At 45.3% G+C, this 24,822-nt stretch overlaps 1 protein-coding gene across 2 annotated transcripts in view; it reads left to right on the top strand.

Annotated features, from left to right (window-relative positions):
* The window catches only part of LOC121571673 (rho GTPase-activating protein 20-like), an 87,108-nt gene extending 67,810 nt beyond the window's left edge, over positions 1-19,298 (top strand). For both annotated transcript variants that reach the window (XM_041883273.2, XM_041883274.2), the window contains exons 9-13: positions 964-1,304; positions 1,995-2,104; positions 2,738-2,927; positions 15,547-15,661; positions 17,024-19,298. In XM_041883273.2, coding sequence (XP_041739207.2) covers positions 964-1,304; positions 1,995-2,104; positions 2,738-2,927; positions 15,547-15,661; positions 17,024-18,651 — 2,384 coding nt within the window. In that variant the 3' untranslated portion in view covers positions 18,652-19,298. The remainder of the gene's footprint in view (positions 1-963; positions 1,305-1,994; positions 2,105-2,737; positions 2,928-15,546; positions 15,662-17,023) is intronic.
* The last annotated feature ends 5,524 nt before the right edge of the window (positions 19,299-24,822 follow it).

Below are 24,822 nucleotides of genomic sequence, written 5' to 3' on the forward strand. Positions count from 1 at the left end.
TCTCTCTCTCTCTCTCTCTCTCTCTCTCTCTCTCTCTCTCTCTCTCTCTCTCTCTCTCTCTCTCTCTCTCTCTCTCTCTCTCTCTCTCTCTCTCTCTCTCTCTCTCTCTCTCTCTCTCTCTCTCTCTCTCTCTCTCTTGTTTCCTTTCTCTCTTCAAAATACCCACCCCTCCAAGATTTCTCACACTGGCGTATAATGATGCAATGTGTGTTTTACAACTTTATCAACTTGGGCTCGTTAAATAATGTTGGAGTGGCTCTGTAACAACGTTGTTTTGGATTTGGCTGCTAAAGTGTAATTGAGTGTAAAGCTGGAGTGGATTGTTAATTTTCAGTTTTGATCGGGCAGGGCCCTGGGCAGCTAAGGGTTTTGCGCCACTAATGTGGAAGGGCTTTTTATTGTTCCCCCCACCCACAAAAACACTGCATAAGCTGTGCTTCACACACATTTAAGTTATTTTTCTTTCAGAAAGGCCAAGTAGACAGACACACAGTGACACACTGGTACAAACAGATACACACACGGGCAACGTAAGAACAGACCTCATGTCTGCACCAGAACTAAAAATAAAACACACAGACAGAGAGCTCATAGTCTTTCAGACACACAGACACACATATGAACACTCACAGACCCACAGCTTCTTAACATGATCTACCCAGTCTCAGAAACATAGTTTTACTAAACTCACACACTCTCTCTCTCCAGACAGACCTCCCCATCGCCACCCCTCAGACTCAGACCCCTCTCTTGTCATGTCTCTTTCTGAATCAATGCCTCTTTGTCTCTCTCTCTCTCCTTCTCTCTCTTTTCCCCTTCCCCTTCCTCTGCTCTCTCCAAACACCTTCCACTCTCCAACTCGTTCCCCCTCTCTTCCTCTCATTGTGTTTTATGGAGCAGTAGGCCTTACTTAATGTTGAAATAATGTATTTAATGTTGGAATAATCCCCCCTCTCTCTGCAGAGCCAGGCCAGAAGTCCTTTAAGAGGAAGAGGTCGTTGATAAACTGGGCCTTCTGGAGGGGTTCCAGTAGCCAGCTGGACAGTGTCCCCCTGTCCCCTACCCTGGGACGCCTGTTCGGACGGTCTCTCAGTTCCATCTGCCCCCCTGACCACACCCTGCCCAAACCTGTCATGGACATGCTGGTGTTTCTGTACCAGGAGGGTCCCTACACCAGGGGTATATTCCGTCGCTCTGCAGGGGCCAAAGCCTGCAGAGAGCTGAGAGACAGACTGGACAATGGGACAGAGGACACACACACACTTACACATGAGTCTGTGTTTGTCACTGCCGCAGTCTTCAAGGTAGGACAGTACGCACGCACGCACGCACACACACACCAGGGTCCGTGTGTATTAATCAGAGTTTAAAGGGTCTAGCCAGGCTTGTCAGATCAGATATATTGAGACATGAGAGAGAGGAGGTTTGAAGGATCTGTTTCATCCTGCTTCAACAATACACATCAGAATAATTCATTGCACAGAGCTAACACAGCTGCACTCTCACACACACATATTCACCGCAGTATCTAGTGTGTGTGTGTGTTTTTGAAATCCCCATAGAAAGTCTTAGACAGACGGAAAGCAGTGATATGATTGGAGCGAAGGGAAAGCTCAGGTAGAAAAACACACTCAATTCAATGCACATGTTGGGAGGTTGGTGCCAATAGCTTTACTGAAAACCTGTAGCTGTATTAGATCAGGTAGAACAGAACACACATAGAAAACACATGCTGCTGTTCAGTTAGGCATATTTCTATACCCACTCCGACCAACAAACTAATAACAAGTGAGCTGACACAAACAAACGAGTGAAAAGGAATAGATTGCTTCTGTAAAAACACATTGAATTGCACAGCCTCTTTCATAGCATTCCATTCTATTTTACATGCCATATTTTCAGGATCCGTATGAACTCTACTGAAGAGAAGCATATGTGGTGATGGTAAAGGGTGTTCTAACCTATAACGTGTCCCTGTGGATGTGACCCAACAGGACTTCCTGCGGAACATTCCGGGCAGTCTGCTGTGTGTGAATCTGTATGAGCAGTGGGTTGGTTTGATGGAGCGCGAGGAGGAAGAGGAGAAGATGCAAGCCATCCACAGGTAGTGGCACTCCCTGTAACGCACCTTTACAAACACATACACACAGCGAAAACAAAGCTCCAGTTGCAGGAAATAAAGTCCTTCTCAGGCCAAGAGGAAAAAAATAACATAAAAGAAACAATGAAAATCTGAATAATTATTTTCCAGAAGAATCTTAGACAAACAATAACATAACACAGCTAATCTCAAATCAAATCAAATGTTATTGGTCACATACACGTGTTTATCAGATGTTATTGCGGGTGTAGCGAAATGCTTGTGCTTCTAGCTCCGACAGTGCAGTAATATCTAACAAGTAATATCTAACAATTTCTGATCTCTTCTCTGGGAAAAAACTGTCCCCAGAAATGTAACAAACTCTACAATCTGCTGGATTCCTAGAGGATGTAGCAATGTATTTGTGTGTGTAAAATTTGAAAATGTAAGCACTCACTACTGTAAGTCATCTGCTAAATGGCTCAAATGTAAATGTAGTGAGAGAGAGGGTGGGTGGGGGGGCAGTTAGTGCACCTTTAATCCTATCCAATATTTAAATATGTGTCTGACACATCCAAAGTCTTACTAGATGTTGTTGATGTTGTGTTTTCATCACTGATTAATTTGTCTGTTCTCACCACTCCCCCCCCACCTCAGGTTGGTCCATCTTCTGCCCAGTGAGAACCTGTTGCTACTCAGACATGTGGTTGCCGTGCTCCACTGTATCCAAGGCAATGCAGACGACAACCAGATGAATGCCTTCAACCTGTCGGTGTGCATCGCTCCCAGCATGCTGTGGACCCCGGCCCCCTGTAGCCCAGAGGGGGAGGGGGAGGCCACCAAGAAGGTGAGCAAACGTCAAACTTTTTTTTAGGTTTCCCTCTCTGTTAAGTTACTTTTTATATTTCTTTATTTTACTTTAATGTCTTATTTCAAACACATAATTGTACCATACTTTCAACGTGTATGTGTATTACTACATCATATGTAATATTCATATGTGTCAGCATACTGAATTGTAATTGGATGCATTCTACTGTCATATCATATTGTGCTATGATTGGTTAAGACCACCCAGGTGGTAAGGTCATTCTTAAAATGATCATGGCCAGAGACACATGGACATGCCAGTTATAGCTAGTTAATAAAGAGCTACGTTTATAAATATCCTGTCGTCCTGCATTTTATTATTTTGTACAAAGCATACAAAACAAGACATGGTGTCAGAGTAAAATGACTAAAAGATGGATTTTGCTGGAGTTCCTTCACCTCGAATGGATTGGGGGTCTACAAATCTACCCGATGCATGGCGTAAGTTCTAACAGCATGTGGAGCTAATGTTCACAGGTCCTCTGAAGGACAGAGGAGAAGAGGAAAAGTGCAGCTACCTGCTCCTCTGGATCGGTGAAAAAGGGAGAGACATTTACAACACATGGACACTTACCGAGGCTGAATCAAAGGTACTGAAAACATACTACGATCGTTTTGAAGCTGACATCAAAGCACACCTCCAGTGCCCAGAGAGCATGTTTCAGAACGGAGAGAGACAGAACTCCAAAACAGAGCGACACAGACTCCAAACGCCCAAAAACATGTGGATATTGTGGATACAAAGTGCATGGCGAACAGGGGAATTGCCCAGCTAAAGGCAAACAGTGTACTAAATGTGGAAAATGGAATCACTTTGCAAAAGTGTGCAGAGTTTACCGTGGAAAAACATACAGTGAGTGGAGATGAAATGTCAATCAAAGAGTCAAATGCTGATGAACTGTTTATTGATTCAATGACACAGAAAAGTCAGATATCAGAGACAGAGCAAGCCTTTGCTGACATTGAAATAGGAAGACAAGGCACAGAGCTAAAATTCAAACTAGACACTGGTGCACAAGTAAACATTATTCCTCTGAGTAAGTACAGAAGCTTGACATCTGAGTGTGAGCTACAGCCCACCACGCGCAGACTGACTGGTTATGGTGGTGAACAGCTCCCAGTAAAAGGCACATGCACTCTCAAATGCAAATACAAGGAAAGAGACATGATGTTGGACTTTTACGTTGTTGACACTCGAGCACCTGCAGTGCTAGGTCTTAAAGCATGTTTAGACATGGACCTTATCAAGCTAGTTTTATCAGTGACAGCACCAGTAGAGATAGAGAATGTCATGGAGGAGTTTGCTGATGTTTTTACAGGAATAGGACTATTCCCAGGAGAATGTACCATTCACCTTGACCCAGACGCAACCCCTGTGGTCTACCCACGAGAAAGATTTCACTTGCTCTCCACGCCCGTCTGAAGAAAGAGTTGGAGAGCATGGAGCAATCTGACATCGTCACCAAGGTTACAGAACCGACAGATTGGGTCAACGCGTTAGTGGTGGTGGAGAAACCACGCACAGGCAAGCTCAGAGTATGTCTCGACCCAAGAGACTTGAACAAGGCTATCAAACGCCCCCATTACCCCTTACCGACGCTAGATAAAGATGGCATCACACACAAGCTAGCGGGCGCACGCTACTTCAGTGTCATGGACGCCAGATCAGGCTACTGGGCTATCAAGCTCACAGAAGAGTCATCTAAGCTCACAACGTTCAACACACCGTTTGGACGCTACAGGTTCCGTCCCCTGCCTTTTGGGATTATCTCAGCCCAAGACGAGTTTCAGCGAAAGATCGATGAGGTGTACGAAGGCCTCGACGGAGTCGTGGCACTTGTGGACGACATCCTTGTCTATGGTCGAACCAAAGAGGAACACGACAGAAACCCCAGCGCAATGCTGCAAAGGTCCCGCGAGAGAGGAGTCCGGCTCAACCCCGAGAACAGCACAGTCGGCGCTACAGAGGTTAGCTACTTCGGACATCTTCTCACAGCGAATGGAATCAAGCCAGATCCGTAGAAGATCTCAGCCATAAAGGAAATGGAGCCACCAAAGAACCGCGCAGAGCTGGAAACAGTGCTTAGCATGGTCAACTACTTAGCCAAGTTCGCACCCAGCCTCTCCAATGCTAATGCACCCCTGCGTCAGCTGCTAAAGCAGTTCAGTGAGTTCCTCTGGGACAAGCAACACGACATCGCTTTCCAGAAAGTGAAAGGCACCTAAAGTACTCTGACCATGAGAAACAAGATTCTCTGGTCTGATGAAACCAAGATTGAACTCTTTAGCCTGAATGCCAAGGTGTCACGTCTGGAGGAAACCTGGCACCATCCCTACGGTGAAGCATGGTAGTGGCAGCATCATGCTGTGGGGATGTTTTTCAGCAGCAGGGACTGGGAGACTAGTCAGGATCGAGGGAAAGATGAACGGAGTGAAGTACAGAGAGATCCTTAATGAAAACCTACTCCAGAGCGCTCAGGACCTCAGACTGGGGCGAAGGTTCACCTTCCAACAGGACAACGACCCTAAGCACACAGCCAAGACAACATAGTAGTGGCTTCGGGACAAGTCTCTGGATGTCCTTGGGTGACCCAGCCAGAGCCTGGACTTGAACCCAATCGAATATCTCTGGAGAGACCTGAAAATAGCTGTGCAGTGACGCTCCCCATCCAACCTGACAGAGCTTGAGAGGATCTGCGGAAAAGAATGGGATAAACTCCCCAAATACAGGTGTGCCAAGCTTGTAGCGTCATACCCAAGAAGACTTGAGGCTGTAATCGCTGCCAAAGGTGCTTCAACAAAGTACTGAGTAAACGGTCTGAATATTTATGTAAATATGATATTTCTGAGGCTGTACCCCCTTTAAGTTGCAGTTTTAACAGTGGCCATGTAGGTTACTGTGGCTATTTGATCATAATGTAGGCTTACCAGAGTGGCCTACCATCAAAAACAATGGAGAAAATGCATCCTTTAACATTTTAACATAGAAATAGCTGTTCTATCATTCAGCCTACAGTAGCAGCCAATGTGTGGTGTTCAATGTAGGCCTACATTCCATGAGACTTTTGAAAAAACATGCACGGCTGGACATTAACCTGTTTATCCACTTGTCCTTCAGACAAGTAGGTGACTGAAAATGCTGTTGTGTTTTTTGATGCAAGAAACCACTTTACAAAATAAAATGCATTATTATTCTCATACCATTGTTACAGAGAATCAGACAAATTATGCTACCCTCTGCCTACTGGCTACTTAGCTCTCAAAATACAATACTGCCCCTTTAAGACAAAAAAAAAAGCTCTTTACCTGACTCGCTTTTCAATGTTTAGAAATTTACAAGTTTTGTGCTCTTGTAGGAAGCAATCACTCCCTTATTGATGACTACAAATGATCTATAACTGGGCTAATAACACACTAACCAGCAAAGGATATGAACAAAATGTGCACACGTGGCTACATGCAGCTCTCGCTTTGACCTTCGAAACAAGTGCATCTACTCACGACCGCTCATGCTGTAATCACAATCAAGTTCAAAGTAAATGGCACAGATCCATATATGGTAATGGTCTATTTGCATATAGGCCTACTGCAGCTCTGATTATTTAGGGGCTGAGTAGTGCGTGTCAATGCAATAGAATCCTACTCGGATGCATTCTGCCTACAACAAAATCTCTTGCATAGTTCATTTAGTTTTGTTTGAAAGTGGCTAATATTGTGTTGATTTGGTCACAATTGCCACAGTAAAGGCAAACGTTGATAGTGTTGACAGGGAAAACTCTAGAACAGTGGTCAGCAACCTTTTCGGAGTCAAGATCACTTTCTGAGTCAAAATGCAAGCCGAGATCTACCGCTCAGATTTTTTTAAACATTACTTAAAAAACGTAATCATAACCAATTAAAAACATTACTGTAGCAATGAGGTTTGTGTGCAGATTGCTATAGGCCTAATACATTATCACCGCATATTAGCTTTGCTTGAAATGCCTTGCCAATGCATTGTTATTCGGGCTATTTTTTTAATTTATATTTCAAGATTTGAGGTAGACTATATGATCCGTTGTTGTAATATGATCTATATGATCCGGTAATAGATCCGTTGTTGTATTACTTGTGAGGCACAGCTGAGTGAGCATTTGTTTAAATAATTTGCTTTTTATTTTACTGGGCTGATGGTGCCTGCATCTGATGGTCAGTCTGTGTCCCTTTTTGGTCAGTGTCAGTGGAAGAAAGGGAGGCGGACCCTCTCTCTGTCACGCCCTGACTCTAGGGACTTGTATTTGTTGAGTCAGGGTGTGTATTTTCTGTACTGGGTTTGTCTATGTTAGTTTCTAGATCGTTTAGATCTATGTTGGCCAGGGTGGTTCCTAATCAGAGGCAGCTGTAGCTCGTTGTCTCTGATTGGGGACCATACTTAGGTAGCCTGTTGGCACTAGTGGGGTGTGGGATCTTGTTCCGTGTGAGGTATGTTATTTGTCTACCTTGGACGTCACGTTTCGTTTGTTGTTTTGTCGTGTTTAGTCGTGAAATAAATATGAATGCTTATCACGCTGCGCCTTGGTCCTTCTCGTTCATGAACGACCGTGACACTCTCCCTCCGCTTCCTCCACTGACACTGACCAAAAAAGGACACTGTCTTCCAGCTGATGGCGAAACTCGAGTTGCACCGTATTATTTCTGCCTCATGCACAAATTCATGTTGTTACTCCTATGAGAAAAGTGGAATATTCCTTTATATTAAAAAAGCCGCAAGCCGCTAATAATAACAACACAAGCCTATAGATACACTTTCCTACTCATTCGTTACTGCTGCAGTGCTTGTTGTAGCGCTGAGTGGAAATAGGAAGAACACTCGTTTTATGGTTTATAAAAGAAGGCAGAGTTTGTACCTTCAGACACATGAAATTGTTCAAAATGGCAACAGTTCGCCTACCCGGCACGCAGGGCAACTGAATCTGGTGCACCTACCGCCAACAGCCACAGATGAAAAAAAAAAATAGGAACACAAGGCTTTATCGTTGGTTTTTTTACCGAAATGTTTGGCAATCGAATAGGAATGCCTTGGAGATCGACATGACCACTGCTCTAGAAAGTTGAGTGAAATCCAATCTCATGCTTCTCTCTGTGGGCTGATATTTCTGCGCTGCAGTCTCGGGGCTGCTCCACACACGCGCGCAGTTTAGAGGGAACATTGCATACATACATTCATATATATATATATATATATATATATATATATATATATATATATATATATATATATATATATATATATATATACAGTACCAGTCAAAAGTTTGGACACAACTACTCATTCAAGAGTTTTTCTTTATTTTTACTATTCTCTACATTGTAAAATAATAGTGAAGACATCAAAACTATGAAATAACACATATGGTATCATGTAGTAACCAAAAAAGTGTTAAACAAATCAAAATATATTTTAGATTTTAGATTCTTCAAAGTAGCCAAAGCTGCCTTGATGACAGCTTTGCACACTCTTGGCATTCTCTCAACCAGCTTCATCTGGAATGCTTTTCCAACAGTCTTGAAGGAGTTCCCACATATGCTGAGCACTTGTTGGCTGCTTTTCCTTCACTCTGCGGTCCAACTCATCCCAAACCATCTCAATTTGGTTGAGGTCTGTTGTATTTTTGACTTTGTTTTGTTTTACCCCATATGTAACTCTGTGTTGTTGTTTTTATCGCACTGCTTTGCTTTATCTTGGCCAGGTCGCAGTTGTAAATGAGAACTTGTTCTCAACTGGCTTACCTGGTTAAATAAAGGTTAAATAAATAAATAAATAAAAAAAGGTCGGATGACTGGGGAGGACAGGTCATCTGATGCAGTACTCCATCACTCTCCTTCTTGGTAAAATATCCCTTACACAGCCTGAAGGTGTTGGGTCATTGTCCTGTTGAAAAACAAATGATAGTCCCACTAAGCGCAAACCAGATGGGATGGTGTATCGCTGCAGAATGCTGTGGTAACCATGCTGGTTAAGTGTGCCTTGAATTCGAAATAAATCACAGACAGTGTCACCAGCAAAGCACCATCACACTTCCTCCTCCATGCTTCACGGTGGAAACCACACATGCAGAGATCATCCATTCACCTACTCTGCGTCTCACAAAGACGGAACCAAAAATCTCAAATTTGGACTCATCAGACCAATGGACAGATTTCCACCGGTCTAATGTCCATTGCTCGTGTTTCTTGGCCCAAGCAAGTCTCTTCTTATTATTGGTGTCCTTTAGTAGTGGTTTCTTTGCAGCATTCGACCATGAAGGCCTGATTCACGCAGTCTCTTCTGAACAGTTGATGTTGATGTGTCTGTGACTTGAACTCTGTGAAGCATTTATTTGGGCTGCAATTTCTGAGGCTGGTAACTCTGATTAACTTATCCTTTGCAGCAGAGGTAACTCTGGGTCTTCCTTTCCTCTGGCGGTCCTCATGAGAGCTAGTTTCATCACAGCTCTTGATAGTTTTTGCGACTGCACTTGAAGAAACGTTTAAAGTTCATGTCTTAAAGTAATGATGGACTGTAATTTCTCTTTGCTTATTTGAGCTGTTCTTGCCATAATATGGACTTGGTCTTTTACCAAATTAGGGCTATATTCTGTATACCACCCCTACCTTGTCACAACACAACTGATTGGCTCAAACTCATTAAGAAGGAAAGAAATCCCACAAAGTAACTTTTTACAAGGCTCACATTTACATTTTACATTTAGCAGACGCTCTTATCCAGAGCGACTTACAGTTAGTGAGTGCATACATCATTTTTTATTTTTCATACTGGCCCCCATGGGAATCGAACCCACAACCCTGGCGTTGCAAACGCCATGCTCTACCAACTGAGCTACATCCCCGCCAGCCATTCCCTCCCATACCCTGGGCCAATTGTGCGCCGCCCCATGGGTCTCCCGGTGGCGGCCGGCTACGACAGAGCCTGGATTCGAACCAGGATCTCTAGTGGCCTTAGACCACTGCGCCACTCGGGAGGTTACCTGTTAATTGAAATGCATTCCAGGTGATTACCTCATGAAGCTAGTTGTGAGAATGCCAAGAGTGTGCAAAGCTGTCATCAAGGCAAAGGGTGGCTACTTTAAAGAATCTCAAATATAAAATATATTTTGATTTGTTTAACACTTCTTTGGTTACTACATGATTACATATGTGTTATTTCATAGTTATGTCTTCACTATTATTCTACAATGTAGAAAATAGTAAAAAACAAAGAAAAAACCTGGAATGAGTAGGTGTCCAAACTTTTGACTAGTACTGTATATAAATTATATACAGTTGAAGTCGGAAGTTTACATACACTTAGGTTGGAGTCATTAAAACTCATTTTTCAACCACTCCACAAATTTCTTGTTAACAAACTATAGTTTTGGCAAGTCGGTTAGGACATCTACTTTGTGCATGACACAAGTCATTTTTCCAACAATTGTTTACAGACAGATTATTTCACTTATAATTCACTGTATCACAATTCCAGTGGGTCAGAAGTTTACATACACTATGTTGAATGTGCCTTTAAACAGCTTGGAAAATTCCAGAAAATTATGTCATGGCTTTAGAAGCTTCTGATAGGCTAATTGACATCATTTGAGTCAATTGGAGGTGTACCTGTGGATATATTTCAAGGCCTACCTTCAAACTCAGTGCCTCTTTGCTTGACATCATGGGAAAATCAAAAGAAATCAGCCAAGAGCTCAGAATTTTGTTTGTAGACCTCCACAAGTCTGGATCATCCTTGGGAGCAATTTCCAAACGCCTGAGGGTACCACGTTCATCTGTACAAACAATAGTACGCAAGTATGAACACCATGGGACCACGCAGCCGTCATACCGCTCAGGAAGGAGACGCGTTCTGTCTCCTAGAGATTAACGTACTTTGGTGCGAAAAGTGTAAATCAATCACAGAACAACAGCAAAGGACATTGTGAAGATGCTGGAGGAAACAGGTACAAAAGTATCTATATCCACAGAAAACAAGTCCTATATCGACATAACCTGAAAGGCCGCTCAGCAAGGAAGAAGCCACTGCTCCAAAACTGCCATAAAAAAGCCAGACTACGGTTTGCAACTGCACATGGGGACAAAGATTGTACTTTTTGGAGAAATGTCCTCTGGTCTGATGAAACAAAAATAGAACTGTTTGGCCATAATGACCATCGTTATGTTTGGAGGAAAAAGGGGGTCGCTCGCAAGCTGAAGAACACCATCCCAACCGTGAAGCACGGGGGTGGCAGCATCATGCTGTGGGGGTGCTTTGCTGCAGGAGGGACTGGTGCACTTCACAAAATCGATAGCGTCATGAGGAAGGAAAATTATGTGGATATATTGAAGCAACATCTCAAGACATCAGTCAGGAAGTTAAAGCTTGGTTGCAAATGGGTCTTCCAAATGGACAATGACCCCAAGCATACTTCCAAAGTTGTGGCAAAATGGCTTAAGATCAACAAAGTCAATGTATTGGAGTGGCCATCACAAAGCCCTGACCTCAATCCTATAGAACATTTGTGGGCAGAACTGAAAAAGCATGTGCGAGCAAGGAGGCCTACAAACCTGACTCAGTTACACCAGCTCTGTCAGGAGGAATGGGCCAAAATTCACCCAACTTATTGTGGGAAGCTTGTGGAAGGCTACCTGAAATGTTTGACCCAAGTTACACAATTTAAAGGCAATGCTACCAAATACTAATTGAGTGTATGTAAACTTCTGACCCACTGGGAATGTGATGAAAGAAATAAAAGCTGAAATAAATAATTCTCTCTACTATTATTCTGACATTTCACATTCTTAAAATAAAGTGGTGATCCTAACTGACCTAAGAAAGGGAATTCTTACTAGGATTAAATGTCAGGAATTGTGAAAACTGAGTTTAAATGTATTTGGCTAAGGTGTATGTAAACTTCCGACCTCAACTGTATATATACAGTGGGGAGAACACGTATTTGATACACTGCCGATTTTGCAGGTTTTCCTACTTACAAAGCATGTAGAGGTCTGTCATTTTTATCATAGCTACACTTCAACTGTGAGAGACGGCATCTAAAACAAAAATCCAGAAAATCACATTGTATGAATTTTAAGTAATTAATTATAATTTTATTGCATGACATAAGTATTTGATACATCAGAAAAGCAGAACTTAATATTTGGAACAGAAACCTTTGTTTGCAATTACAGAGATTATACGTTTCCTGTAAGTCTTGACCAGGTTTGCACACACTGCAGCAGGGATTTTGGCCCACTCCTCCATACAGACCTTCTCCAGATCCTTCAGGTTTCGGGGCTGTCGCTGGGCAATACGGACTTTCAGCTCCCTCCAAAGATTTTCTATTGGGTTCAGGTCTGGAGACTGGCTAGGCCACTCCAGGACCTTGAGATGCATCTGACGGAGCCACTCCTTAGTTGCCCTGGCTGTGTGTTTCGGGTCGTTGTCATGCTGGAAGACCCAGCCACGACCCATCTTCAATGCTCTTACTGAGGGAAGGAGGTTGTTGGCCAAGATCTCGCGATACATGGCCCCATCCATCCTCCCCTCAATACGGTGCAGTCGTCCTGTCCCCTTTGCAGAAAAGCATCCCCAAAGAATGATGTTTCCACCTCCATGCTTCACGGTTGGGATGGTGTTCTTGGGGTTGTACTTATCCTTCTTCTTCCTCCAAACACGGCGAGTGGAGTTTAGACCAAAAACCTATTTTTTTGTCTCATCAAACCACATGACCTTCTCCCATTCCTCATCTGGATCATCCAGATGGTCATTGGCAAACTTCAGACGTAGTGTGTTACTAATGGTTTTCTTTGAGACTGTGGTCCCAGCTCTCTTCAGGTCATTGACCAGGTCCTGCCGTGTAGTTCTGGGCTGATCCCTCACCTTCCTCATGATCATTGATGCCCCACGAGGTGAGATCTTGCATGGAGCCCCAGACCGAGGGTGATTGACCGTCATCTTGAACTTCTTCCATTTTCTAATAATTGCGCCAACAGTTGTTGCCTTCTCACCAAGCTGCTTGCCTATTGTCCTGTAGCCCATCCCAGCCTTGTGCAGGTCTACAATTTTATACCTGATGTCCGGCGTAGGGTGTTACTGATGGTAGGCTTTGTTACTTTGGTCCCAGCTCTCTGCAGGTCATTCACTAGGTCCCCCCGAATTTTGTTTCTGGTGTCCTTTGACAGCTCTTTGGTCTTGGCCATAGTGGAGTTTGGAGTGTGACTGTTTGAGGTTGTGGACAGGTGTCTTTTATACTGATAACAAGTTCAAACAGGTGCCATTAATACAGGTAACGAGTGGAGGACAGAGGAGCCTCTTAAAGAAGAAGTTACAGGTCTGTGAGAGCCAGAAATCTTGCTTGTTTGTAGGTGACCAAATACTTATTTTCCACCATAATTTGCAAATCAATTCATTAAAAATCCTACAATGTGATTTTCTGGATTTTTTTTCTCAATTTGTCTGTCATAGTTGACGTGTACCTATGATGAAAATTACAGGCCTCTCTCATCTTTTTAAGTGGGAGAACTTGCACAATTGGTGTCTGACTAAATACTTTTTTTCCCCACTGTACATACTGTTCACCTAAGGGTCTGGAGGGCTGAGGCTAGGGGCCAGGACAGGGTGTAAAGGAAAGATATACTCATGCCACCTAGCTGTCTGACCAAGCAGGATGTCCAATGGAAGAACAAACAGCAGTGAGGAGTAGAGAGTGTGTGTCAACCTCCTACTAGGAGCCTCATGCTGGGCTATACTATATACGTTTCCTCTTTAAACCTGGACTGACCTACTCCTTTTACATTTCTCTAATCACAGTTTTTCAATCTCTGTACTGACACACACACACCCACACACACACACACACACACACACACACACACACTCTATCCTTGCGGTCACGGTGACACATAACAAACGTGAAATCCGTACCCTAACAGAAAAGCTTGACATTTTATGCTACCGTAACTTACTCACAAGGAGACTGTAAATCTCTGAATTGACACAGCAGTTCACAGTCCTAACCCTACCACAAGACTGTAGCAAACCATGCTAGCCCTGAAATGATTGAGTTCACCACCAGTGGCCCCAGATGTATTGTAAGTTAATAATAAGCAAGAATAAGTCATAATGTCTATAATAGTCTATAATTTCATGGTCGATTTGGACACATTGTTGTTGAAACACACTCAGTCTGGGTGTTTCCAGATCTTTCTCTCTCCTTGTCAAATGTGTGTTCATTTCTGCTGAGGCTTGGGCCTGTTGAGGTTTACTGGGAAAAAATCTAAAGCATTTCCTACAGATTCCTGCGGGCGAGTGTGTTTTCACAAACCCACCACACTAAAACACTCCTTTTTATCTTTACACATGGGCTCAAACACATAGTCGCACACACGCACACAATCTCTATCTCACGCACATACACATACAGCACACACTTTTTTAATGTTTGTTTGTATGTGTGGCCCCAGCGCCTCTGAAGGGGAAAAATGTGATATTTCAACATTCCCCTGGTTGGTCGCGGTCTCACAAGGAGCCAAGTCAAACTGTGCTGGCGTGGGTCTGGTCTCCAATGGCACTGGGCAGTCTGGAACACTCTGCTCTCCTTCCGTTTGACACGCAGACCCTTATTATCCTCCACTTCCTCTCCCTTTTCCACCACTCCACGGTTATCATTTAGATGTTTGTGGCTCCTACAGACATGTTAGTCTCTGAGTGGCCTGAGTAAATATAGTAGGCTGTGTTTGTCAGAAAAGGTGGCTTAACTACACAGACTAACTTATTTGCTTTTGAACGATTGAAAAAAGCTTACCCCTGAAAAAGGCCCCCTACACCTTCACAGATGTTGACAGGTTCTTGATGAATGAGTGAGTTTCTAGATCTTGAATGGGTTGAATAGGCAGCCCTCCTGATGGACAGAACCAGGTTAAATACAGGGAGGGACGCAAGGAAGGCAGGAGGGAGCGAGAGAAGCCTTTTTCCGTAGCTGGAGTTCCGTTGTATTGGACTATCCTGTGAAATTCATAGCCAAGCTTTAGCAGTCCATTCACTCCTGTGACATATGGTGAAAACCATGACAGACATCTGGCCCAACAACACACAGATAGGCCCCATGTTTGTCTCCTTCATATTTCCATAATCTCATTCTGTCTAATAAAAACAACACTGTTTTGTAAACAGTCAGCTTTAAACAGTCAGCTTTGGCCCTAGTGAAACGTTCAAGTCCCAGACTGGAACTGACTGTTTGGGAGTATGACTGACATTTTGTGTTTCAGATTTGGAGGTTTAAACTGTGTAACTTGGGTTTAATTAATGTTTGATATTTTTGTAAACATCTGGGAACAGACAAGATTCTTTCTCAGAAAGAAGTCTCCTTAAGTTGTGATACTCATCTTAGAAAAAGGAGTTTAGACGATTTACATTGTGGATTTTGATCAGCTATATGTGGCCAGTAGGAAAGTTGGAAAGACTTTACATCCCTTTACCATGGAAACTACCTGTGAAATAACCTATAACTTGCAGTCGGAGCCCTAATCTAGGACCAGTCATTGACTTGTGTGACTGAGGTGTAACCAGGTCTATGATCTGTTCCTAGGTCTGTGAGCTGGTCCGGTTCCTAATTGAGAACTGCAGGAAGGTCCTGGGAGATGACGTCTCCTCTCTGTTTGGTGGATTCCCTCAGAAGAGCAACAGCAGCGACCATGGATCTGGTAAACAAAGTCTTAATTTATTCACTGAAGAAATAACATCTAATTGCAAATTATATCGTACAGTGCTCTAAACAAATGCTGTTAGTTTTGGTTGGAGAAAACGTCATAAGATAAAGTTGGATAGGGACAGAGGGAGAGGGAGGAAGAGATGTCCCAAACCAAGCAGAACTGAAACAACACAGAGGTGGTTTAATTTGCCACGGCTCTTCACAATGGTTTAGAAAGGTCATGAGTGTGTGTGTGTCTACGGTAAGACAGTGGTTCTGTGTATTGTAGCCATTATTATCATTATAGATGATGTAGCTCAGTTGGTAGAGCATGGCGTTTGCAATGCCAGGGTTGTGGGTTCGATTCCCACGGGGGACTAGTATGAAAAAAATTAAAAACAATAAAACAATTATGTATGCACTCACTATCTCTAAGTCGCTCTGGATAAGAGCGTCTGCTAAATGACTAAAATGTAAAATGTATAGAGCATATTAACCCTGACTAGCTGGTGTGTGTGTGTGTGTGTGCGTGTGCGTGTTGAGTGTTCTCTCAGACCTCTCCATAAGTCTGTGTCTCTGTGAGGTCTGCTGATTGGGGTCACTATGTTGACCTCGTTCATTAAAGTGATTAGTACACTCTCAGACACTCATTAACACACCAGTCTATTTACTCTTCTCCCCTAAACCACCTAAACCAAGGGTAGGCAACTAGATTCAGCCGCTGGCCGATTTTTGTTGGAGCGGATGGTCGGGGGCCGGAACATAATTATAATAATTTGTACACTGCAAATTGACCACAACTAAGCCCGAAAAGAGAACACACGATCATATGTCTATTTTTTTTTTATATTTTGGAGTACATGGATCCAATTTTTAGCTGAATTCCTGGTGAAATTACAGTCTTTTTTTAAACCAAAAACTCACCCCAGGTTGACTACTTTAAAATGGTGGAAGCCATCAATGGTGCCCATGCTAAAACGGCCTTTTGGTCACTAGAGGCCTCTATCATTCTTTATGACCTAAACCAACCTCTATGAATGGCAGATGTATGCGAGGGACCATGACAGCACTTTGTGCTTGTTTTCAAACCCTGTATCTATAATGAAATGGAGGTTTGTTCAAACTCTCCCCTTCTCCATTTCCCTCCACCCCATCCCCCCACCCACCTCAATTCAATTCTTTAAGCTTTATTGGCATGATGGACAGTCAGTGCAACATTTCCAAAGCAAGGACATAATGTAGGAACATATGAAATCCATAACTGGGAAGGAAATAATATAATGAAAATGGACCGCATGTCATAACAATAATGTAATTAAATGAACTCTCTCTCCCTCCCCCGCATCGCTCTTTTCCTCTCTCCTTCCATCCGTAGACGTGTCCTCTTTCCAGATGAATGACTCATCCTACGACAGTCTGGAGAACGAGTTAAACGAGGACCCAGAGTCGCCCTTCCAGGAGTCCCTCCCTCTGAGGGACAAGGCCAAGCCTGAAAGCCGCAGCAGAGACTCTGTCATCACCCTGAGTGACTGTGACCCCGACCCTGAGGCTGAGGCTGACCTCCTACATATCCCCCCACTTGCCAGACCCAGGAAGTTCACCCCAGCCGTACGGCAACCACGCCCACGCCAATCCTTTGTCCAATCACAGGGCCCTCGGAGGTTACGACGCAGCTCAGAGCCCGCCATCGGACACATCCCCGGAGCTCTGATCGTCCAATCGGATAAGCACCATTTGGCATCTCGTAAAGCAAGCTATGACGCGGCGATGGAGGGAGAGGAGGAGGAGGAGGAGGAGGAGGATGAAGTGTTTCAGGGGCTCAGGGCTCTGCAGCTGAAAGACAAAGTAGTCGCAGGTGGAGAAAGAGGAGGGGTTGGAACTCTCAGGCAGAGGAAGCTGAAACACGCCCCACCCTCTCCTTTACGATTGGACGCCAGCTGCTCTAGCCTGTCCTCCCCGGCGACCTCCCCCACATGCTCCTCCCTCAGCTCCCTAGACTCCGCCTTCTCCCAGTATTCCACAGACTATGTCACCAGCGCCGGCTTCCTGTTGGCTGAGTCTTCCCCCCGCTCCCCCCAGTGCTCACCCCCCAAGAGAGACACCATGGACTGGAGTGAAAGCCACTCTTCCCGGACACCCTCTACCCACCACGGACTGCACCCCAACACCTGGCTCAAGAGGGACCTCCGACTGTCACTACGGCAACCTGACAACGGACACCTGGAGGAGGAAGTGGGGAAGGGGAAAAGGGTTAGCCTCCCAAAAGCCCCTGAGGTTAAAGGTGTAGAGGTGACCACCAAGAGGAGGTCCAGCAGCCCTCCATCCTACCAGCAGGCTATCCTACAGCTGCAGAGGAGTAGGTCTACCTTCTACAGAGGCACAGAGAAACCCCTTACTGTCAGAGAGCTACAGCTGCTGCACGACCAGGCCTGCAATGCCACCCACAGACCCCCCACTGGACGTGTCACCCAGCGGCCCACTGGAACAGGAAGTGAGATCATCCAGCCTCCCCAGGGTGTGTTCTATGGACAGAGTGGCTCAACACTGACCCTCCAGAGGCAGAAGTCTCACTCCCTCACCCTGGCCATGGAGGCTGGCCGCAAGGTCCTCACCCTGCCTCGCAGAGCCTCTGAGCCCTCCATGGTGACAGACGCAGCCTCCAGCCTCACCCTGGAGAGGCCCTGGGTCAAGTCCCAGACCCATGGGGTCAAAGGTCAGCAGCTCCCTGAGAGCGGACTTAGAGTCTCTGATGTTGAGCCGCAGCACAACGGAGCAGGCCCGATCTCAGAGCCACGCTTCTGCCTGTCTCCCTCCGCCACGCGGGCAGTGAGGGACTACTTTTCCTCACAGGGGCGGGCGGATTCAGGTGCGTGCCTGCAGAGGAGTCAGGAGGTCGCTCTGGCCCTCGTCCAGGGGAAGAGGGAGTGGCAGAGCAGGAAGTGTAGCGACCCTTGCGTTGACGACTTTGACCAAATGTTCTTTGCTGAGGAGTCCTACGTTTAAAAGGATTAAGACTCTCCTACATTAAAGAGGACTTTAAGAGACTCTGGGCTTGTTTTATATGGCTGGTCAATGTTGTTTGTAGCATATCGTTTTTATGTTTATATGGTCTTGTTGGTGTTTATATTGTCATATGTACAGTTATTTTCCCTTGGTCATGGTAGATGCAGTTGTTTGGTTGTGCTGGAGCTCTTCTTCCATATCTCTGTGAATCAACGACAGGTATAGGTCTATATTTATGTTCATATGCTTTGATATAGTGTTGTACGAGCTGTAAGAAATCAAATGTGTATTTTTGTACATGATGCCAATTCCTGCTGCTGTCCTATAGAGTATATTTGCTACAGAATGCACCATTTGTATATTATGTACGTACAGGTAACTGCCAAAATAATCGAAACATTTGAGGAAATGAGAGATGCAAAGTATATTGAAAGCAGATGCTTTCACACAGGTGTGGTTCCTGGGTTAATTAAGCAATTAACATCCTATCATTCTTAGGGTCATGTATAAAAATGCCCAGTTGCCCATTAATTTGGTTACCACGGCTATAGAAGAAGAGATATGTGACTTTAAAAAAAGGGTCTCAAAGGAGCATAGGGTGTGTGTGTCTCAGTCACCAGATCTCAACCCAACTGAACACTTATGGGAGATTCTGGAGCGGCACCTGATACGGTGTTTTCCACCACCATCATCAAAACACCAAATTATGGAATATCTTGTGGAAGAATGGTGTCACATCCCTCCAATAGAGTTCCAGACACTTGTAGAAACTATGCCACGGTGCAATGAAACTGTTCTGGCAGCTTGTGGTGGCTCAACACCCTATTAAGACACTTTATGTTGGTATTTTGGCAGTTACCTGTATATCTGATGTCTAATGCTCATGATTATAATAAAACATTGCTCTTGTGAAAATATCTTTATGTACCAACAGGATTCTTCATTTCTCTTTATATCAAATCAAATCATCAAAATCTAATTTATTCGTCACATGCTTCGTAAACAACATGTGTGGATTAACAGTGAAATGCTTACTTACGGGCCCTTCCCAACAATGCAGAGAGAAAGAAAATGGAGAACTAATAGAAAAGTAAAACACGTAATAATAGAGTCGATGTGTTGGGATATGAGATAATTGAGGTAGATACAGTGGGGAAAAAAAGTATTTAGTCAGCCACCAATTGTGCAAGTTCTCCCACTTAAAAAGATGAGAGAGGCCTGTAATTTTCATCATAGGGACACGTCAACTATGACAGAAAAATGGAGGGAAAAAAATCCAGAAAATCACATTGTAGGATTTTTTATGAATTTATTTGCAAATTATGGTGGAAAATAAGTATTTGGTCACCTACAAACAAGCAAGATTTCTGGCTCTTACAGACCTGTAACTTCTTCTTTAAGAGGCTCCTCTGTCCTCCACTCATTACCTGTATTAATGGCACCTGTTTGAACTTGTTATCAGTATAAAAGACACCTGTCCACAACCTCAAACAGTCACACTCCAAACTCCACTATGGCCAAGACCAAAGAGCTGTCAAAGGACACCAGAAACAAAATTGTAGACCTGCACCAGGCTGGGGAAGACTGAATCTGCAATAGGTAAGCAGCTTGGTTTGAAGAAATCAACTGTGGGAGCAATTATTAGGAAATGGAAGACATACAAGACCACTGATAATCTCCCTCGATCTGGGGCTCCACGCAAGATCTCACCCCGTGGGGTCAAAATGATCACAAGAACGGTGAGCAAAAATCCCAGAACCACACGGGGGGACCTAGTGAATGACCTGCAGAGAGCTGGGACCAAAGTAACAAAGCCTACCATCAGTAACACACTACGCCGCCAGGGACTCAAATCCTGCAGTGCCAGACATGTCCCCCTGCTTAAGCCAGTACATGTCCAGGCCCGTCTGAAGTTTGCTAGAGTGCATTTGGATGATCCAGAAGAGGATTGGGAGAATGTCATATGGTCAGATCAAACCAAAATATAACTTTTTGGTAAAAACTCAACTCGTCGTGTTTGGAGGACAAAGAATGCTGAGTTGCATCCAAAGAACACCATACCTACTGTGAAGCATGGGGGTGGAAACATCATGCTTTGGGGCTGTTTTTCTGCAAAGGGACCAGGACGACTGATCCGTGTAAAGGAAAGAATGAATGGGGCCATGTATCGTGAGATTTTGAGTGAAAACCTCATTCCATCAGCAAGGGCATTGAAGATGAAACGTGGCTGGGTCTTTCAGCATGACAATGATCCCAACGAAGGAGTGGCTTCGTAAGAAGCATTTCAAGGTCCTGGAGTGGCCTAGCCAGTCTCCAGATCTCAACCCCATAGAAAATCTTTGGAGGGAGTTGAAAGTCCGTGTTGCCCAGCGACAGCCCCAAAACATCACTGCTCTAGAGGAGATCTGCATGGAGAAATGGGCCAAAATACCAGCAACAGTGTGTGAAAACCTTGTGAAGACTTACAGAAAACGTTTGACCTGTGTCATTGCCAACAAAGGGTATATAACAAAGTATTGAGAAACTTTTGTTATTGACCAAATACTTATTTTCCACCATAATTTGCAAATAAATTCATTAAAAATCCTACAATGTGATTTTCTGGATTTTTTTCCTCATTTTGTCTGTCATAGTTGACGTGTACCTATGATGAAAATTACAGGCCTCTCTCATCTTTTTAAGTGGGAGAACTTGCACAATTGGTGGCTGACTAAATACTTTTTTTCCCCACTGTATGTACATATAACTAGGAATAAAGAGTAGCAGCATCGTATGTGATGAGTCAAAAAAGTTAGTGCAAAAAGGGTAAATGCAGATAGTTCAGGTACCTGTTTGGTTAAAGGTGCAATATGCAGAAATCGCTCCGCCATTTCCTGGTTGCTAAAATTCTAATAGTTCACCTAATTTCAGTTTATGTGACAAAACAAGCACGTATATTGTGGAGAATCAATATGCCATCTAAACCGCTGTGAAATATATTTTCCATAACCCAAAATATTGTATTTTCAGCTGTTTGAAGCTGGTGTACAAAACCAAAAGACGCAAAAACAAAACGTAAGAACAGGAAGCATAGAAATAGTGCACATAGAACAGATCTACCGCTTATTAGACTTGATTTCAATGAGAATTAGATATCTATAACTCACATTTCTATGTGAATTTGGATGGGTCGCCCAAAAAGTTACATATTGCAGCTTTAACTATTTTACTAACTATTTTGCAGTCTTATGGCTTGGGGGTAGAAGCTGTTCAGGGTCCTGTTGGTTCCAGACTTGGTGCATCGGTATCGCTTGCCGTGCGTTAGCACAGAGAACAGTCTATGACTTGGGTGGCTGGAGTCTTTGTAAATTCTTTAAAAGGCTAAAATTCTTAATTTTTGGTTCTGTTATTTTGTGCCGTCTTTGGTGACTTTCTGGAGTACGACCCTGCAGAACCGATGAAGTAGGACACTGTATTATACTAAAAGCACAGTACTGTATTAGTGTTAAAATGTAAACTCTTTACACCTGTTTAGCATGAATCATCAGACTCATAGTGCGATGTAAACATCACATTTCCCATGAATAACTAATCTGTAATGGTCTCTGGTGGTGGAGTGATGTAGGTCTGGGTCTAAGAGGATAGACCGACTGGTCTGGTAGAGACAGAGTCCACACACATGCACACACTCACACTGAGGCGCTGCTTCTCAGAGGACAGACAGGTCTGTTAGAGTTAGTCACCCAGACAGAGAGACAGAGTCCAAACACAGCTAATTATGTAATGGAAGCAGAGCCATGAAGCCCACGGGTTTGGCCCACCTTCCTGGACCTGTCTCAAAGTATAAAATAGGCTCAAAAGGTGTGTGTGTATGTGTATGTGTGTCACGCCCTGGCTCTGGGGACTCTGAAATGTTGAGCCAGGGTGTGTAGTTTCTGTGTTATATTTTCTATGTTGATGTTCTAGATCGTTTAGATCTATGTTGGCCAGGGTGGTTCCCAATCAGAGGCAGCTGTATCTCGTTGTCTCTGATTGGGGACCATACTTAGGCAGCCTGTTTGGCACTAGTCGGTGTGGGATCTTGTTCCGTTAAGGTTTGTTTTGTGTAACCTAGGACTTCACGTTTCGTTTGTTTGTTGTTTTGTCGTGAGTTAAGTACTTAATAAAATGTACGCTTATCACGCTGCGCCTTGGTCCGTATCTTCCATAAACGATCGTGACAGAAGATCCCACCAAAAGAGGACCAAGCAGCGTGTCCAGGAACAGACAGCCTGGACCTGGGAGGAGATCCTGGACGGGAAGGGATCCTGGACTTGGGAGGAGATTCAGGCCGGAATGGATCGCCGTCCTTGGGAGGAGACTGTGGAGGCGCGCTATAGAGAGGAGCAGCGGCAACGCAGAGGGTACCGGCCGAGGAGGAAGCCCGAGAGACAGCCCCAATAAAAAAAAATTTGGGGGGGCTAAAAGGGTGGTTGGCGGAGCCTAGGGTTAGAGCAGAGCCAACTCCCCGTACTCAGGCTAGGAAGCGTGTGACTGGGCAGGCTCCGTGTTATGCGGAGCCACGTACTGTGCCGCGAGTGTTCCGGCACAGTCCTGTACGTCCTGTGCTAGCACCACGCACGTGTCGTGCCAAGATGGGCATTCAGCCAGGACGGGGTGTGCCGGCTCAACGCTCGTGGTCTCCAGTACGCCTCCTCGGTCCCGTATATCCTGCGCCAGTGCCACGTGCTGTAGCGCCAGTACGAGTGCACAGCCCCGTACGTCCTGCGCTGATGCCTCACACGTATTGTTTGGAAGTAGGCATTCAGCCAGGACAGGTTGTGTCAGCTCTCCGCTCCAGACCCACCTCCACAGTCCGGCCCGGCCCGTTCCGGCTCCCCGCACCAAGCCAGTGGTGCGCGTTCCCAGTCCGGTCCGGCCTGTTCCTGTCCCTCGCGCCAAGCCAGTGGTGCGCGTCGCCAGCCCGGTCCGGCCTGTTCCTGTCCCTCGCACCAAGCCAGTGGTGCGCGTCGCCAGCCCGGTCCGGCCTGTTCCTGCCCCTCGCACCAAGCCAGTGGTGCGCGTCGCCAGCCCGGTCCGGCCTGTTCCTGCCCCTCGCACCAAGCCAGTGGTGCGCGTCGCCAGCCCTGTCCGGCCTGTTCCTGCCCCTCGCACCAAGACAGTGGTGCGCGTCGCCAGCCCGGTCCGGCCTGTTCCTGCTCCCCGCACCAAGCCAGTGGTGCGCGTCGTCAGCCCGGTCCGGCCCGTTCCTGCTCCCCGCACCAAGCCAGTGGTGCGCGTCGTCAGCCCGGTCCGGCCCGTTCCTGCTCCCCGCACCAAGCCAGTGGTGCGTGTGTCCAGTCCTGCACGGCCCGTGCCTGTTCCACCGGTGCCTGGTCCGGCACCTGTCAGCTGCTCCACTCCGGAGCCAGAGCAATCCGCTCCACCAGGGTCCGGTCCAACTCCAGTCAGCGGATCCACTCCGGAGCCAGAGCAATCCGCTCCACCGGTGTCCAGTCCAGCTCCGGCCAGCGGCTCCAGTCCGGAGCCTGTACGGTTTGATCCACCGTCGTCGGGTCCAGCTCCAGTCAGCGGTGCCAGACCAGATCAGGGGCGCAACGGGGAGGTGGAGAGAAAGTGGTGGTCACGCCCGGAGCTGGATCCGCCTCCGAGGCGGAATGCCCACCCGGCCCCTACCCTGTTGTGTTTGTGTGGCGCGGTCGCAGTCCGCGCCTTTGTGTGTGGGGGGGTGGGTACTGTCACGCCCTGGCTCTGGGGACTCTGAAATGTTGAGCCAGGGTGTGTAGTTTCTGTGTTATATTTTCTATGTTGATGTTCTAGATCGTTTAGATCTATGTTGGCCAGGGTGGTTCCCAATCAGAGGCAGCTGTATCTCGTTGTCTCTGATTGGGGACCATACTTAGGCAGCCTGTTTGGCACTAGTCGGTGTGGGATCTTGTTCCGTTAAGGTTTGTTTTGTGTAACCTAGGACTTCACGTTTCGTTTGTTTGTTATTTTGTCGTGAGTTAAGTACTTAATAAAATGTACGCTTATCACGCTGCGCCTTGGTCCGTATCTTCCATAAACGATCGTGACAGTGTGTGTGTGTGTGTGTGTGAGATACTGCACATGTGCATGTGTTGTGTAGGGCTGGATGCTGTTTGTTTACATAAATATTTATATTTTTATGTATTATTGTCATGACTTATACAG

Source organism: Coregonus clupeaformis, chromosome 40 (genome assembly GCF_020615455.1).
Source record: "Coregonus clupeaformis isolate EN_2021a chromosome 40, ASM2061545v1, whole genome shotgun sequence".
Classification (NCBI taxonomy): Eukaryota; Metazoa; Chordata; class Actinopteri; order Salmoniformes; family Salmonidae; genus Coregonus; species Coregonus clupeaformis.